This window comes from Bos mutus, chromosome 26 (assembly GCF_027580195.1).
Source record: "Bos mutus isolate GX-2022 chromosome 26, NWIPB_WYAK_1.1, whole genome shotgun sequence".
Lineage (NCBI taxonomy): Eukaryota > Metazoa > Chordata > Mammalia > Artiodactyla > Bovidae > Bos > Bos mutus.
In genome coordinates this window covers 10486482-10501935 of record NC_091642.1, presented here as the reverse complement: position 1 = coordinate 10501935, position 15454 = coordinate 10486482, and the positions used below count along the sequence as shown (strand labels likewise).

General features: G+C 51.4%; 1 protein-coding gene across 12 annotated transcripts in view; it reads right to left on the bottom strand.

The window, feature by feature from the left end:
- FGFR2 (fibroblast growth factor receptor 2) overlaps positions 1-15454 on the bottom strand; it is a 107339-nt gene that overhangs the window by 78842 nt on the left and 13043 nt on the right. For 7 of the 12 annotated variants that reach the window (XM_070363274.1, XM_070363277.1, XM_070363271.1 and 4 more), the window contains exon 3: positions 21-287. The exons of the other annotated variants lie outside the window; for them this stretch is intronic. In XM_070363274.1, coding sequence (XP_070219375.1) covers positions 21-287 — 267 coding nt within the window. The remainder of the gene's footprint in view (positions 1-20; positions 288-15454) is intronic. 12 annotated transcript variants of the gene reach the window in all.

Genomic DNA, 15454 nt, shown 5'->3' with positions numbered 1-15454 from the left:
GGGCTGGCAGGCTGACTCACCTGTGACATTGACCATGAAGTAGACAGTCTCACTGTCTACGTTCCTAGCAGCAGTACAAGCATAGAGGCCGGAGTCTCTAGGCGTGGCACCTTTTATCTGCAAATACTCCCCAATAAGCACTGTCCTATTGTTGGGCCCCAAGTGTACCCCATCCTTAGTCCAACTGATCATGGCGGCATCTCGCAACAGGCAGCGCAACTCTAGCGACTCCCGGGGCGCAGCCACGTAAACTTCTGGTTGGGAGATTTGGTATTTGGTTGGTGGCTCTGCAGAAAGGCGGGAGAGAGAAGACGGAGACAGATGGGAAAAGAGGAAAAGGAGAGAACGTCCAACAAAGGTCAGTGGAGGCCCCTTGACTCCCGGGAGAGCAGTTCATGGTTTTTTTCTCTTTTCGCAAATGGCCCCAGGGGTGTCTGTCTGCCTCTCCTTGTACCCCAGGAAGCTGCCCTCACCAAGGAGCAGAGGAGTGTCCGAAACCAACCAGAGGAAGCACCCGGCGAAAGCTGCCCCACTGAGTCTCCAACAAACCTTACAGCATCCAACACAAACCCAAAACCCGACTGGCAAGGACACTGTGCAAGTTTAAAGTCGACTGTTGATCCAAAGCCTGCTTACCACCAACACCCGAAGAAGTCCAGCGTTGTGGCATTTTTAATTTGTAAAAATGTGTGTTTTCACAAATGGTTTCATTCCACGTGACTGCGCTGTGTACACACACTCACATACACACATACCTCTCCCTATTTGTGTGTGCTGACGTCCCCTGTTATCACAAATCTGAGCTTCTTAAAAAGAAATGCCTCAGTTTCTCAGGCTCAGATCAGAAAACTGCTGGTCTGGGAGACTGACGTCTGTGCTGGCTGAGCTCGGACACACTGTTTTCCTTAAAATGATAAAAGCCTGGAGGCCTTCACGTCAAAGCCCAAAAGAGAAAAGCCGCCCCAGGGAGCTGAGAGGCGGTCCCCATCGCACTTGTGTGGTAGGCTCTCAGTCGTGTCCGAGTCTTTGCGACCCCCTAGACTGTAGCCCGCCAGGCTCCTCTGTCCATGGGATTTTCCAGGCGAGAATACTGGAGTGGGGTGCCATTTCCTTCTCCAGGGGACCTTCCCAACCCAGGAATTGAACCCAGGTCTCCCGCATTGTGGGAAGACTCTTTACCGTTTGAGCCACCAGGGAAGCCCACTTAAATGGATCTTAGATCGCACTTAAATGGATCCAAAGGAAGGTGCGGAGGCCTGCAGGCCTGGCACTCCACCTGGAGAGCTGGGCTACTCCCTGCTCCCCAGCCCCCACCACACAGCCCAGCTTCCAGTCTCCTCAGCCTTCTTCTGCCTTGTCTCCTTTAGAGCTTTTCCTTTCTCCCTCGCCTCCCCACTGAACCCCCCCATCCTTCACGCCCCCCCGATCATGCACGCTCTCCTGGATGAGAGCCTGCCACCAGCCACCCCAGCCCAGAGCGAAGTGGGTCTCTCGTCTTCACCAGCTCCTGGGGATGGGCCACATTCGTGACGGACTTGTCCCGTCCCCCGAGGAGATGCCCAAGATGCTAGAGGGAGGGCTGATGTCTCTGGTTCTTTGCGAGCTCCTCCCCTGCCCCAGGCAGGCACACAGAAGGCGACTGTTACAAATTGGATAACGGTCCCAGTGACTCAAGAGGTAAAGAATCCACCTGCAGTGCTGGAGACACACAGGAGACGTGTGTCTGGGTTGGGAAGATGCCCTGGAGGAGGGCATGGCAACTCACTCCAGTATTCTTGCCTGGAGAATCCCACGGACAGAGGAGCCTGCTGGGCTACAGTCCATGGGGCCGCAAAGAGTCAGACAAGACTGAGCATGCACACGGTCCACAAACATGCAGGGCAAAACAGGCCCGGGAGGACCTAGCCTCTGCTAACCGAGTGAGAAGGAACCACGCGTCTTTAAGGAGAACAGCCAGAGCCGCCGGCTGGGACCCACGAGAGTCCATGAGCTGGCTTTTGGCCTTCACAGAGAGCACTATGAATGGTACCCGGAGGCCCAGGCCCAGAAAGCATAAAGCTTCCCAGCTCTGGGATGGCTAGCAATCTGGGCAGCATCAAAAGGCAATTGTTTTGTCCTTAAGTGTGGTCTGGACAAGGGTCCCACATAAGACTGAAATACAGTTACTTCATGTTTCAGTGCCAGGGTCCAAGAACAAGCAAGGGCCACACGCATCAGGTTCTAGAAATCCATGCCCCCCCCACCCCCGACCACCACCCGCTGTGGAGGCCCAGGGCTCCCCAGAGGGGCACCCCCCAGGGCAACCACACCAGCAAGGGCCCAGACACTGAACAGGATGGGAACATAAAGGGGTAATCACAGCAAAAGGAAGAAAATAGAAGTCATATTTAACTTGGAAAAACTTACACCCCAAGACAAGGGCAGAAAGTCCCAACTGACAAGCAGGTTACATTTTGAATGCTTGTTTTTTCGCAATCAACAATTATTTTACTGAACACCTACTATGGGCCACATGCTTTTATCCTGGATAAACAGAACAGATACAAAAATAAACAGATAAAACAAACAGAAACAAAAATACTCCCTGCACTTGTGGGTGATTAATTACCGAGGGGTGACAGATAACAAATACAAAATCTACAAAACTATAAAGTCTGTGGAGTGGTCCCAAGTGTTAGGAGGAAGAAATATAGCATGTTAGGGGCACATCCAGAGAGGCAGGCTCTGGACTCCAGAACAGGAGTTGGCAAACCACAAGCCCCTGGGGCCAAACCCAGCCCATGGCCTGTTTTTGTAAACAAAGTTTACAGGTGCATAGCCATGCTCATCGCTTACATAATGTCCGGGGCTGCTGTGATATGACAGTTGACAGGCCTGTGGTTGAAACAGAGACCTGGTGACCTGCAGAGCCTAAAATATTAACAGTCTTGCCCTTTACAGAAAATTCGCCAGCTTCTGTTGTGTAGGATCATCAGAGAAGGCTTCTTTAGAGAGAAGGGAAGGGCAAAATGATGCCTAAAAGATACTGCAATGAACTTAGTTGGAAGGTCCTCAAATGGGGCCTCCTGAGGTTGTTCAAGTCATAATGCTGCTAAATTCAATGACTAATAAAAAGGTACTGAACTCTGGATCCTGAGCAGAAAAGGTATGGGAAGAGAAATGCAGGGTAGAGGGGAAGAGGAGGAGAACAAAGAAGTCAGTTTGGCCCCAAATCTCAGACCTGCATCCTAAAGTCAGGGCCACACAATGTTGCAATTGACAAGCCTCTCAAAGCCACCTGGCCCACCCCCTTTTACAGCTGGTCAAAGCCAGGATCAGATGTCATCTGAGTCCTGGGTCTCCCACAACTGATTACAGAAACAGCATCCACAATGTTAGAATGAATTGACACTGCCTCAGCCTGAGTTATAAAATAATCGCTATTTATTAGGACCAACATTGCATGATCAGCATGTCACCAAGAATGTTGTGGAATTTGCTTTCCTCTGAGCCAGAACTGGTCATCAAGAGATGGCCCAGCAAGGAAACAGCTGGACAGAGCAGCAACACTTCCCTCCCTTAGCGGACAGCCCGGGACCCACGTGGCCCATTCTGCTCTGTTCTGTCCCCCTGGCCCTCAGAAAAGGGAAAGCCATGTGACTACTTCATGGAGGCACAGGAAGACTCTAAGACAGTTTTTTGTTTTTAAGAAGAAAAAAAAAGGCAAGACACTTGCAGTTATGATGCAGAAAAATCTCTCTCCCAGATAAAAGGGAGAATTATGATTTCTCAAAGAAAAGCATTTTCACTAAGAATCCTCTCCTTCACCTAAAACAGGCAAACCACAAAATCTTGCTGAAACCTAGGTATCTAAGATGCTGGACCAATATCACCAAAAAGACATCACTACCTGCTGCTGCAGGAGGAGGGTCACATCCTATTCAGGCCGGACACACAGGAGATGCTAGTGGAAGGGGTGCTGGTGGAGGACAGAGGAGTCTGATATGCTACAGCCCATGGGGTTGCAAAGAGTGGACATGACTTAGAGCCTGAACAACAACAACCTGTATGAGAAAAGATGACACCCTGAGTCCCAAGTGCACTCTGCTCCTGCTTAAGCTCAGGAATGCCCCCAAACACAATATTATTTTGAGAATCCAGCAAGCCATCCAATATGAACCTGATCTTCCAACTATAATTTATGGGGCCAGTCACCATCACTATCACTCTTCAAGGCTGAAGATACTACCAAGATCACAAGTACCACTCTTTTCAGAGGATAATCAAGAGACTACCTGGATTTATGAAAGTGAAAGTCGCTCAGTGGTGTCCAACTCTTTGCGATCCCATGGACTGTAGTCCATGGAATTCTCCAGGCCAGAATAGTGGAGTGGGTAGCCTATCCCTTCTCCAGCAGATCTTCCCAACCCAGGAATTGAACCAGGTCTCCTGCATTGCAGGTGGATTCTTTACCAACTGAGCTACATCCCATGGATGTAAAATGATGTTACTAATGATGGGCTCCTAGCTCAAAAGGCCTGATAAGGTGACGAGCTATTAAGAGTGATTTTAATTTCCGTGAAAACTATCACCCAGCTTTCCATTGAGATGATCAGCTTCAAGGATAGTAAAATAATTCCCCAATATACATCAATAGGGTGAAGATGTTCATTTATAAAATAGGGCCATCCACCTTCAAGACCTGAGACCATTAACTACTCCCATGGGGAATTCAGAAAGTGTGTGTTCCTCCTTCCCCAGCTGATTACTTCACAACAAGCTCATCTGAGGGTCTGGGGCATCTTTGGGGAACCCCAGCAGAATCTTGTGATACTCCCGCATAATGTAGGAGGACACATTTTGGGGAGGATGGGTGGATGACTAGAAAGGAGAAGAGGGAAGAAGGGGTTAATGAGTCAGGGAGGGCGGGCGAGTGGGGTCTACGGTGGGAAGGGGTGGAATGACACACCCAGCCCCTCCCAGGCCACCCAATAGCTCCTGTGGCCCAGTTTGCGTGGTCCTGCGTCAAAGCCATCCCAGGCCAAGATGCCAAGAACACCTATACTTATTAGCAGGGACCCAGACTGGCTCAGCGGAGGCAGTTCTCACCCTGCCCCTCCCACGTGGCCCCAGGGGCTTGCTTCCCTTCTGGGGCTGCCATCTCCAGGTGACTACCCACCAGATGCTCCGCAGTGCTCCGCGGACACCACCACAGTGGGAGTGCCCTCCTCGTGCTCAGAGGGGACAATGGACCAGATCCCCCAGAGCACCAATGCTGCACCTGCGGGGCCCTACCAACCCCTCTGCCTTTGGATGCGACCACCTTCCAAAGTCACATCACCAAGCCGCACCGCCTGCTCTATAACACAGGACGGTTGACATGCGCAGAGTATTCCCTGGAAGATTTAAACGATATCTTTTATGGCAATATTACCAGTTCCTGCATTTTTTTTTTTCTGGTGATGGAGCATACTTTTTACTCTTTTTCACAGAGGAGGGGAGAAATCACAGGGAGCACGTAGTCCAACACGTCCCTCCTCTGTTCTCGACAAAACACAACGGGAGAAGGTTCCAGAAGCCATTTTACTACACAGCAAGTGCTCTTCCAGAAGCTTCCATAGACAGAAAACGTCTCTTCACGCCTTTCGTAATGTAAACGACAATCCACAACGAAGCGACAAGGCTGGTACCCTCGCACCAGCGCTGGACGTTCTTCGTCACCGCAGCTAAAAGCGCCCGACAAACAAGGCGCCGAGTTTACCTTCTGGGAGGATGAAGAGGCACTTGTTCCTACTTGCTGAGCGCACAACCAGCCGGGACAGCTCAGTTGTGCGCGTCTTAGGTTGCATCATCTGAACTTTCTCCCCATGAGTTTCAAACACTTGAGAAGCGCCAGCGGCATCTTATCACGCAGCTGCTTTCCAATAAATGGAGTAATCTGATATGAAAAAATGAGAGAGATGGGCACCCGTACAGCTTGGCAAAAAGTGAACAGGGTGAATAACAGCTGCCTCAGCTTATGGTCAACGTGTGATTCCTGCTGGAGCTCCATCTCCTTCCCGCCCCTAAGAAACTCCAGAGCCCTGATCTACGAGAGCTACTGGAATTTAGAACTGAGGGGCGGCTGACTGCAAAGGGAAGAGGTGTGACGTCAACAGGGCAGAGGGCTGACGTCACCAGCTCTACCTCTCAGGAAATCCACAAGGGGACAGGAGTCCTTGCTGGAGGCGATCAGGGTCCAGGGAGTGGCGGGGAAGTCTTGCAAAAGGCAGAACAGGCTGTGGTTTCTGGGACTTCGCTGCTGAATTCTTCGCCCGGCTGAATTCTTCCCCGGTGTCATCAGGAGGCCGTCTTGAGACAATTGAAGCAGCGAGTGCGTTTGGAACGGGGAGCTATTTCAGGTAACACTTGACGCTGCCAAACCAGCCATAGCAGCACTTCAGACTGTCACTTTTTATAATGTTTGCCTATAAACTTTGCCCGTGTGGTTTTTGAAATGGCGCCCAAATGCAAACAGGGAACAGATGGGAACCCCGCGTCTTGCCCTGTCCAATCGCTTCGCGCGGAATGGATGACAGGTTTAAACTGTTAAGGAAGAAACGGCGTATGCCACAGGGACAACAAACCACGTCACTTCACAAATGCACCCTTTTCTGGGGTTTCCTTGGGACCGGTGTCTTTTCAAAGGTCAGGATGATCACAGCTAAGAAGGGAAACTCCAGCTTCAAGGATGTGGGGCGGGCGGAGGGGTCCCCCAAGAGGTCTCTCCATCTCAGAAAGTCAGAGGCATCCAAACTGTTAACACATTCCTCCAAAAAAGTGGACGAAAGGGAGAAAGAAACAGAAAGAAATGCCTAAACAGATCCCTCTGTGAGACAAGGAGGGAAGGGAGAGAGAGGACGGGATGTCCTACAAGGGGGTGTGGACGGCGGGGGCTCCCTTGGGAACTATAACACCGGCGTTTGGGGCGAGAATAGTAACCCAGCCTTGGTTCCCTTCTGCCACCTTGCACAAGAGGAACAAACATCCGTGCGGTGGGGCTGCCACTGTCTTGACAGAAGAGATACCCAGGATGAGCTGCACGTGCCCCCGGAACGTGGCAATCCACGGGCACACAGCAGGCAAGTGTCTGTTCCAGACTCGCCCTCTGGTCTTTACTATGGCCCACAGCGGCCACACCCCGGTCCTGGCAAGAAGTTTGAACTGGCCAATACCCTGCGTTCTGTCCATAGGAACGGAATACAGAACCGCCTCACATACACAGCACTGCCAAAGTGCTTTTCACCAGCTGGATGGGGTCCAGACAGACAGACACCTGGCATCACTTTTCAGTGACCCGTGGTGTCTTAGAACACAGGGACTTTGGAAGAGCATAGCCCCCATTTTCTAAAGCACGGTTTCCATCTAGGTGGCATCCAAAGTTAGCTTCACAAAGATCTAAAGGTCCCGGGATCCCCCTCATGGAGTCAGAAATGACCACCCTTGTGTTCCCCAGCACGGGGGCCCTGCAGACAGCCAGAGAGCAGCGGCAGAGCTGGCTGTTTTCAGCTCAGACAGCCTTGAAGCTTCGCCTTTACAAGAACGGGCTTGCAGAAGACAAAATCCGGACATCAAACGGAGGCCTTATAAGGCCTGGGTACTACTTGTTCCTTCGGGGTGGGAAGGGAGACACAAATACTCTGCACAATATAAAGATGAAAGTTCTCTACCTCAAGAAATACTGCCAACATAAAAATGGGGGCCTCAAGGAATGCAAAGCCCTGGAACACGGGAGAAGTAAACAGGCTGCAGTCTCCTCTTTCCAGCCCATGGTCGGGGTGTCTTCTAGACTCACGTAAGGACTTAACACTCTCCCTGTGGGTATCGTGGGGGCCAGAACGACCACTAATAAATAGCTGCCTCTGCCACAGAAGCTTGACTGTTCCAGAAACTCTAGCCTGGCTCGCATTCCCCCTGATCAGGCGGGATGATGGCTAATGCTTCCAATATGGTAACCATTAAAAATTATATATTTAGGCACACCCCTCCTATAATTTAGGTCTCTCTTTGAGAAACAGGGCAAACAGCTCTCTGAGTCTGAAAAGAAAGGATATTTGTTGCTGCCTATGAGAAAATAAATGCATAAATAGTCCAAGTGCCTTAAAAAAAGCACCATTTAAGAGTCACCATTATCGCCTAATATTTGGACCCAAAATGTAGAAATATCCACTCCCTAATTTGTCAGCATCCCTTGATCCAGTGTTTTACACTATTCATTATAGTGCTCTCCAATAGGGAGAAAGAACAACACAAAAAGATATTTTTGCTCCTGGACACAAAATGTGCATCAAACATTAGAGCAAAAAAACATTCCGGAGATCCCCACTGGACCACCAAGAGGTGAGTATCAAAACAGAACCATCTGCAGAAAGTCTCCAGATACTGGCAGCTTTGGTTGAGCAAGAACTTCAAACCTGAGCCCTCTCTTCAAAAACCATTTCCCAGAGAGATAAGCCATTAGATGATCTAGTGCCCAGGAAGCCGAAACGGGCGCTATGTCATGTCGGAGGGGCTCCCCCGGCCCAGGTTGGACAGACGGGGAGCCTATGTGCTCGGCCACCTGGCCGTCCAGGCCCCAAGCCTCCTGCCTTCTGGAGACACGTCTGCCAGACACAGCAGAGGAGGCTGGCCCTTCTCAAAACCTGGGCTTCCTCGGGCACGCTGTTCCAGGGAAAACCACATCATCAAAAAGCTGGCCCTGCCTACTGACCGAGACCACTGGAAAATCTCCCTCGTTTTCTCAGTGGAAGGCTTTGTACTTGTGTCACCGCAAGCAGGAAGAGGGACGAGGGGAGCGGGAGGGGAACTGATGAGGAGGTATACGGATAAAGGAACGAAGGGGCTTGGCCCGAGCCTTGTCGGCCCCCTCTTTAAGGTCAAGGGTGGCCTTGCCGACACTTCACCTGTAAAATGAACACACATCATCTCCAGTCCTGAAAACAGAACCCTCTGCACCCCCAAAAAAACACATTCCTCCCCGAATCCTGGTGACAGCCCTTGGCCCCAGGCAGCCCTCTTCCCTGTACAAAGTTGGCGGGGGGCATCTTCCTCATCCGATGCTCCTCCAGCTCCCAGAGCTGTTCCCTGAGCCCAAGCATTAGGTCTCACTCCTGTCCCCTCTCTGGTGACTCTTCAGAAAAGGCGAGAATGGGCTGGGATGTTAAAAAGACCAGACTTAGAACAGGCCTGAATCTCAGCTCTGCCACTTAGAAAGCGTGGGACCCGCGACAGGGCCCTCGGGTTCCTCATCACTCAGCGTTCTGCCCCTGCAGGTCAGGAATGACCATGAGACAGAGCATGGAAAGTTCCGCACACAATGGCCAGCGCTTAGCGAGAACTCAGAGGTACCAGCTGTGGGGAAGACCTTGCCGTTGAAATCCTTATCCCTCGGCTGCAGTTGGCTAACCCTGAAAGGAGGAAACACCCCCTAAACCAGATTGTCCCAACTTGGAAGGGTGGGGATGATAGAAAGAGAGCCCCTAACACACAATTTAGTGCACGTTTATCTATAGCTGCATTCTATTTTCTATCAGCCTGTATGTGCGTCTGTGTGCACACACATGTTCTCAAGAACAGGAACACGAACTGAAGCCTTCCTGCCCTTCTGGAAGCCCCTTCTCTACCCCCATACCTGTGGATGCGCCCTGAACTCCATCCCCGGCTCCTCCGGTCCTTCTGCCTACTTTCTGATCTCCATCTCTGCAGCGCTTCCCACCCCCACAGGCCAGTGCCCCTCAAGTCCCTGCTTGCAGGCTCCTATTTCCACCTGCCTGAGGGAACACATTACCTGGATGCCAACCGAGGTCCTCTCCAAAACAGGCAGGTAACCTTCCACCTTGTCCTCCTCCGCTGGCTTCTTGCTGAATAGAGTCTCCACGTGACATCAACTCAAGCCCCACGTCTGCCCTAAAGCCCCTATGCTCCCTCTCACCTCTCATCTCCAAAGCTCCGCCCCCTATTCACTCTGCCTCTGCAGAGCTGTGCCCCGACTCACAGCTCTGGAAAGAAAGCAAAGGCGGATGTCACCCCCACGGGCCCACTGCTGCAGACCTCTGCCATCTCTCCGGAAGATCTCTGTAGTGCCTCTGCCATCTCTCTGAAAGATCTCTGCAGTTCTCACCATCTGTGGTAGGCCCCATGTTCATCATGAGCCACTAGAGTAATCTTTTGAAAAGCAAATCTTACCTCTAATTTAAAAAAAAAAAAGGCAGAGGGCACAGACCACTCCACACTTTGACAAGATAAAACGCAAAGAACATCACCCAGGCTAAGGCCCTGGTTGCTCCTGGCCCTAGATGCCTCTCCCCGCCCACTCACAGCTTAGGCTTGTCTGTTCATATGGGCACTGTTCCCTCTACCTACAACCCCAGTCCCAATACCCTGCATGGCAAACTCCTATTCAGCCTTCAAAGCCCAGCTCAAATATCTCATCTGTGAAAACTCTTCTGATTCCCATTAAGACAGACTGCATGGCTCCCATCTCCAATTCATCAGGTCTTTGTTTCTCCATCTAGTCTATTCCTACAGAATACAGTCTGTCTCCATCCACCACCCATTCCAAGTGAGAGTTTGGGGCGGGCACGCTGCATAAAGACGTTGCATAAACACCATCCAGACACAGCTTCCAGGGCCCCACTTCCAAAGTTCCTAGGCCAGGAGACCTGAGGTAGGGTCTGAGATTCTGGATTTCTTGCAAGTTCCCAGGTAATGCTGATGTTCCTGGTCCAAGGGCCATCTCATGAGAAGCCCAGCTCCAGGATCCCAGGACAAGCTGGAGGCCTGCTGTAGCGGTGATGAACCCAGTCCACTTGGGCAGCCCCTTCACAGCTCCGAGCCTCAGAGTCCTGCTTGGTAGAACTGGCTACCTCTGGGATGGGTCAGGGTCACCATGGGGACAAAACCAGAGGCTGCCTGGGAAGGCCTTTGGCAAGTGGGGGTACCTCTGAGAGAAGTCCCCCACCCCAGCAGAGGTTCCCTGCCCACCCTCAAGCACAGGACAGGCTTCCTCTTGTGGGCTATAGCTTGATATGACTGATCAGCAGATTTTCTTAATATTTTTCCAATCATGTGGGATTGAAGGCAGGAGGAGAAGGGGACAACAGAAGATGAGACGGTTGGATGGCATCACTGACTCAATGGACATGAGTTTGAGCAAGCTCTGGAAGATGGTGAAGGACAGGGAAGCCTGGCATGCTGCAGTCCATGGGGTCACAAAGAGTCGGACACAACTGAGTGACTGAACAACAAAAAAATCACGAGGGAACCTCAATTTGCATTTGTCTGACTTTAAAACAGAGTTTTCTTTCAAAAGAACAAATCTACCACATAATATGTATATAAGTTACTGCAGCAGGGATTTCGGGAATGTTCCTAAACATTCAAGGATCTTGTAAGAGTCACCGTTATCAACAGCCGTGTACAACACCCGTTTGATTCCTTTCGTAAAGGAAGAGGCCTGTGGCTTATGAAAATACCATTTACTATTCATTCATCCAACAAATCTGAGTTACTTGTAATGGGGGGGACACAGTAACCCCCACAGAACTCCCTAAGAAAGAGGATCCCAGCTCGACCCATGGATGACTAATGGCAACCCCATGGCGGGCCACAAAAAAATCCTGAATGCCTGAGGCCCTGGGTTCCAGCGAGTAGGGTAATTGGCCAGCATTCCAGAGAGCACGCTCCAAAGCCAGCAATCTGACTGCATTCCAGAAACAAGTTTTCAGGGGCGGTTGGTCAGCTTACCACCTTAGCATTATCTGTGGCTCACAGGGCCCATTACTAACATAAAGTGAATAACCAGTGCCAATTCAAGTGGATACATTTGCCCTCTAAGTCCCTTAAAGTGTAAGTGTTAGTCGCTTCAGTCATGTCCGACTCTTTGTGACCCAATGGACTGTAGCCTGCCAGGCTCTTCTGTCCATGGAATTTCCCAGGCAAGAATACTGGAATGGGTTGCCATTCCCTTCTCCAGGGGATCTTCCTGACCCAGGGATTGAACTCCAGTCTCCTGCATTGCAGGCAGATTCTTTACCATCTGAGCCACCAGGAAGTCCCTTAATGGTCAGATCACTGTCCAAATGTGACATTTTCCCCAGCCCCTCCCTCAGTGAGTACATTCTGAATACACGAATACTTTGAAAGTGACCCCAGTGACAAATGGGGGCGGAGGCGGGGGAGGCAAGAGGGAAGGGAAGGGAAGGTGAAGAGTTCTTCCCAGAGGGAAAGACTGCCTCCTGCATCTGTAACTGGGGACCTTTTGGGGGTATTGTTCAGCAAGTTTACTTAAAGGGCTTGTCCTTTCTTCTCTCAGCAGGACCCCAGTTCCAACACCGGTTAGGAGCCTGCAGATGTATCCCTAGACGGGTTCCCTCCCCCAACAGCATCCCAGCCATTTGCAAATGAAGGGACAGCAGCTGGATACTAGGAAACAGATGGGCTTCCTCATTTGCATGGGTTTGATCTGGCAGCCCTGGCCCTGCAAGTTCAGGCCCGGCCATAGAAGCAACTGCGTTTGGGCAAAAGCACAGATTCACAGCCCGCAGGGTCTCCAACGGGCAGCTGGATCAGAAGGACCCCTGGGAGAGGTACCCCTAAAGTCAGAGGGGGCGGGGAGCCTCTGCAGTGGGCGGGGCCCATCCCCAGCTGGCTGGGCCCCCGCAGGACCCAGGGAGGCCAGACAAGGGACAGGGATCACTTTTCTCCGGTGATTTGCGGAGAAAAGTCTCTCTAGGGGGATCCTGGGCTGGAGGACTGAAACCACATTCATTCAGGAAATTCCAAATTAAGATAGGCGCCACCGTGGTTAACCTTTCTCCCCAACTCTGAGCCGCCTATTTGCATGGAGGTGAAGGCTTCAAGAAAACAAACAAACTTTGAAGAGTCTCTACCTCCCCACCACGAGCGAGTGCTCAGTCACTCAGTTCTGTCCAACTCTTTGGGACCCCACAGACTGTAGCCCACAAGGCTCCTCTGTCCATGGGACTTTCCAGCAAGAATGGTAAGTGGGTTACCATTTCCTCCTCCAGGGGAATCTTCCCAACCCAGGGATTGAACCTGAGTCTCCAGCATCCCCTACACTGCAGACAGATTCTTGACCGCTGAGCCACTGGGGAAATCCACCTCCCAACAGAGCGCCTTTCAAAACCCTCAAGAGCATCTGATCTGGAAAGGGCTGTGCAAGGCTCCCCAGTATCTTAGCTTCCCGAAATGTGGACAAGGGCATACCAGGTCCTTTCTTAAGTGGAGACTATTCACCCCTCTCCAGGGCATGAGGAGGGAGCCTTATTCAAACCTCTGAGTCCCCAGGCAAGGCCACAAAGATGGGAGCAGAATCATGTTCATTACCCAGTCCAGGCCCTGGCTTCCTGGGCAATCTCCCTCCTTCCACATGGGTCAAGCAAGAAACTGCAGCTCCACATAGACAAGGGGAAAGAAGAAACGACCTATACAAGTGCCAACTGCAGGCTGCCCCTGACCTCCTCACTCGCCATAACTTTAACTGTGGGCACAGGTGGCTCAGTGGTAAAGAATCTGGCCTGCCAGTGCAGGAGACGCAGGTTTGATCCCTGGGTCAGGAAGATCCCCTGGAGGAGAAAATGGCAATCCACTCCAGTATCCTTGCCTGGGAAATCCCATGGACAGAGAAGCCTGGTGGGCTATGGTCCACAGGGTCGCAAAGAGTTGGACAAAACTTAGCAACTAAATAGCAACTACAACAAAACCTCTCACCTGATGGGCAGAGAGGCCAGGACAATACCCAAACTGGGCACAGAGTAACCTGGCCGGCATGTCTGGCTGGGGCTGACTAGAGTGCCAATGTGGTGGGTTTGCCAGTGAGTCAAGGGGGTACCCACTGCCTTCAAAGACCAGCTTCAGGAAGCTGCACAGCTGGGGGACCCAGAAAAATCCTTGACATGGCACGTAGGCTGCCTCTACCCCACGTGGCCTGGCCTCCTTCTGTAGTCTTCTCTCCAGCACACCGGTCCCCTCGGGGCTCCCCAAATCCCTTCGAGACACGCCACGCTTTTACTTCTGAGGACCTTCACCTCAGAATGGCTGGAAGGGGCCCCTTGTTTTTTGCAATTATTTGACAAAAGCCCATCTCCCCATCCCCCACTCCACAGGACTTGAGACTTTTTGCTTGCCACTCTTATCCCCACTGAGCCTGGCACAGAGTAGGAAGCAGTAGGGTCTCAACTTAATTGAGGGGCAAACTACGCACCCACAGCGATTACGCTGCAACGTGAAAGCTGTGCCACAGCCACGCCACAGCACTAGGGTCTGGAAGCTGCGGCTACATCAGGGCTTTGAGGTTCAGAGGGGACACGCTGTGGTGCTGCCTCCCCGCCACGCATCATACAACTTCTCCCCCACACAGAGACACCTGCTGAACACTGGTGTCCTCTGCATCCACCGAGCAGGTGATCGGTGCAAAGTATGGCTAACTGAACCAGCCCTGATTCACCCCCACGTCTAGCTGGAACCACTCAGAGAGCATTTAAAAAAAAAAAAAAAAATCATCAAACTGAACTCCATTTGCTTTAAAAATGGGCTCTGTTCCTCAGCCTCTTTTTTTCCCCTAGGACATTCTTCCCGGCCAAGGCCGCAGGAAGTGTAGGTGTTGGAGCTTCTGCCCTTTCATTCTTGGAATTTTTCCCCCCTTTTATTTTTACTTTGTACTTTGTTTTTGCTTTCCTGGTCTCTGACATTAGCAGGCCCAGCATGCATCATGTCCACGACCGCAGGTTGCAGGAGCCCTGGGTATACCAGCAGTCTCATAGGTCGGCCTTGACCCAATCTCAAATCAGAAGATGCTCAAGAAAAGCTTAATACAACGTCAAACGGAGAACCAACACTGAACACTGAGCAGGTCCCAGGGCAGACCACCCAAGGCACTCGGGACAAAAAGAACAGGATGGCCTGGAGCTGCTGTGTTGGGGGCAAAGTCCTGCCGTCCTGACTCCCTGCCACGTGACTCAGCCTGGGACACTAACTGGGACTCAGAGCAGCCACCCTCTGATCTCCTGGGCAGCAGAAAGGGTTAGCTTCTTACCGATAAGCGACATACCACCAGAGGCCGTTCCAGAAGAATCCCAAGGCAGTAATTACTGGAATGGTTTTACTGCCATGACTTTTCTTCAAATAGCTTTAGGGGAATAGATGTGGACAGATGAAAAGAAACAGCATTAACCAGCAGTGTCCTTACATGTTTGAGAGTCAGATGACAGATTTAGGAATAAGCAGGCCCCCAAAAGATCCCACAGAAGACCCTCCTGCTCAGGAAAGAGGCATGCATTGGGGAATCTTTGCTGCACCAATAAACTGATCCCAAGGCCTGGGCCCATGCTCACTAACTATGGAGTCTTGGAGGAATCATTTCATCTCCAAGAGTCTAGGTCAAGAGTCTCGTCCGTATAAAAGGGAATGTGAATAG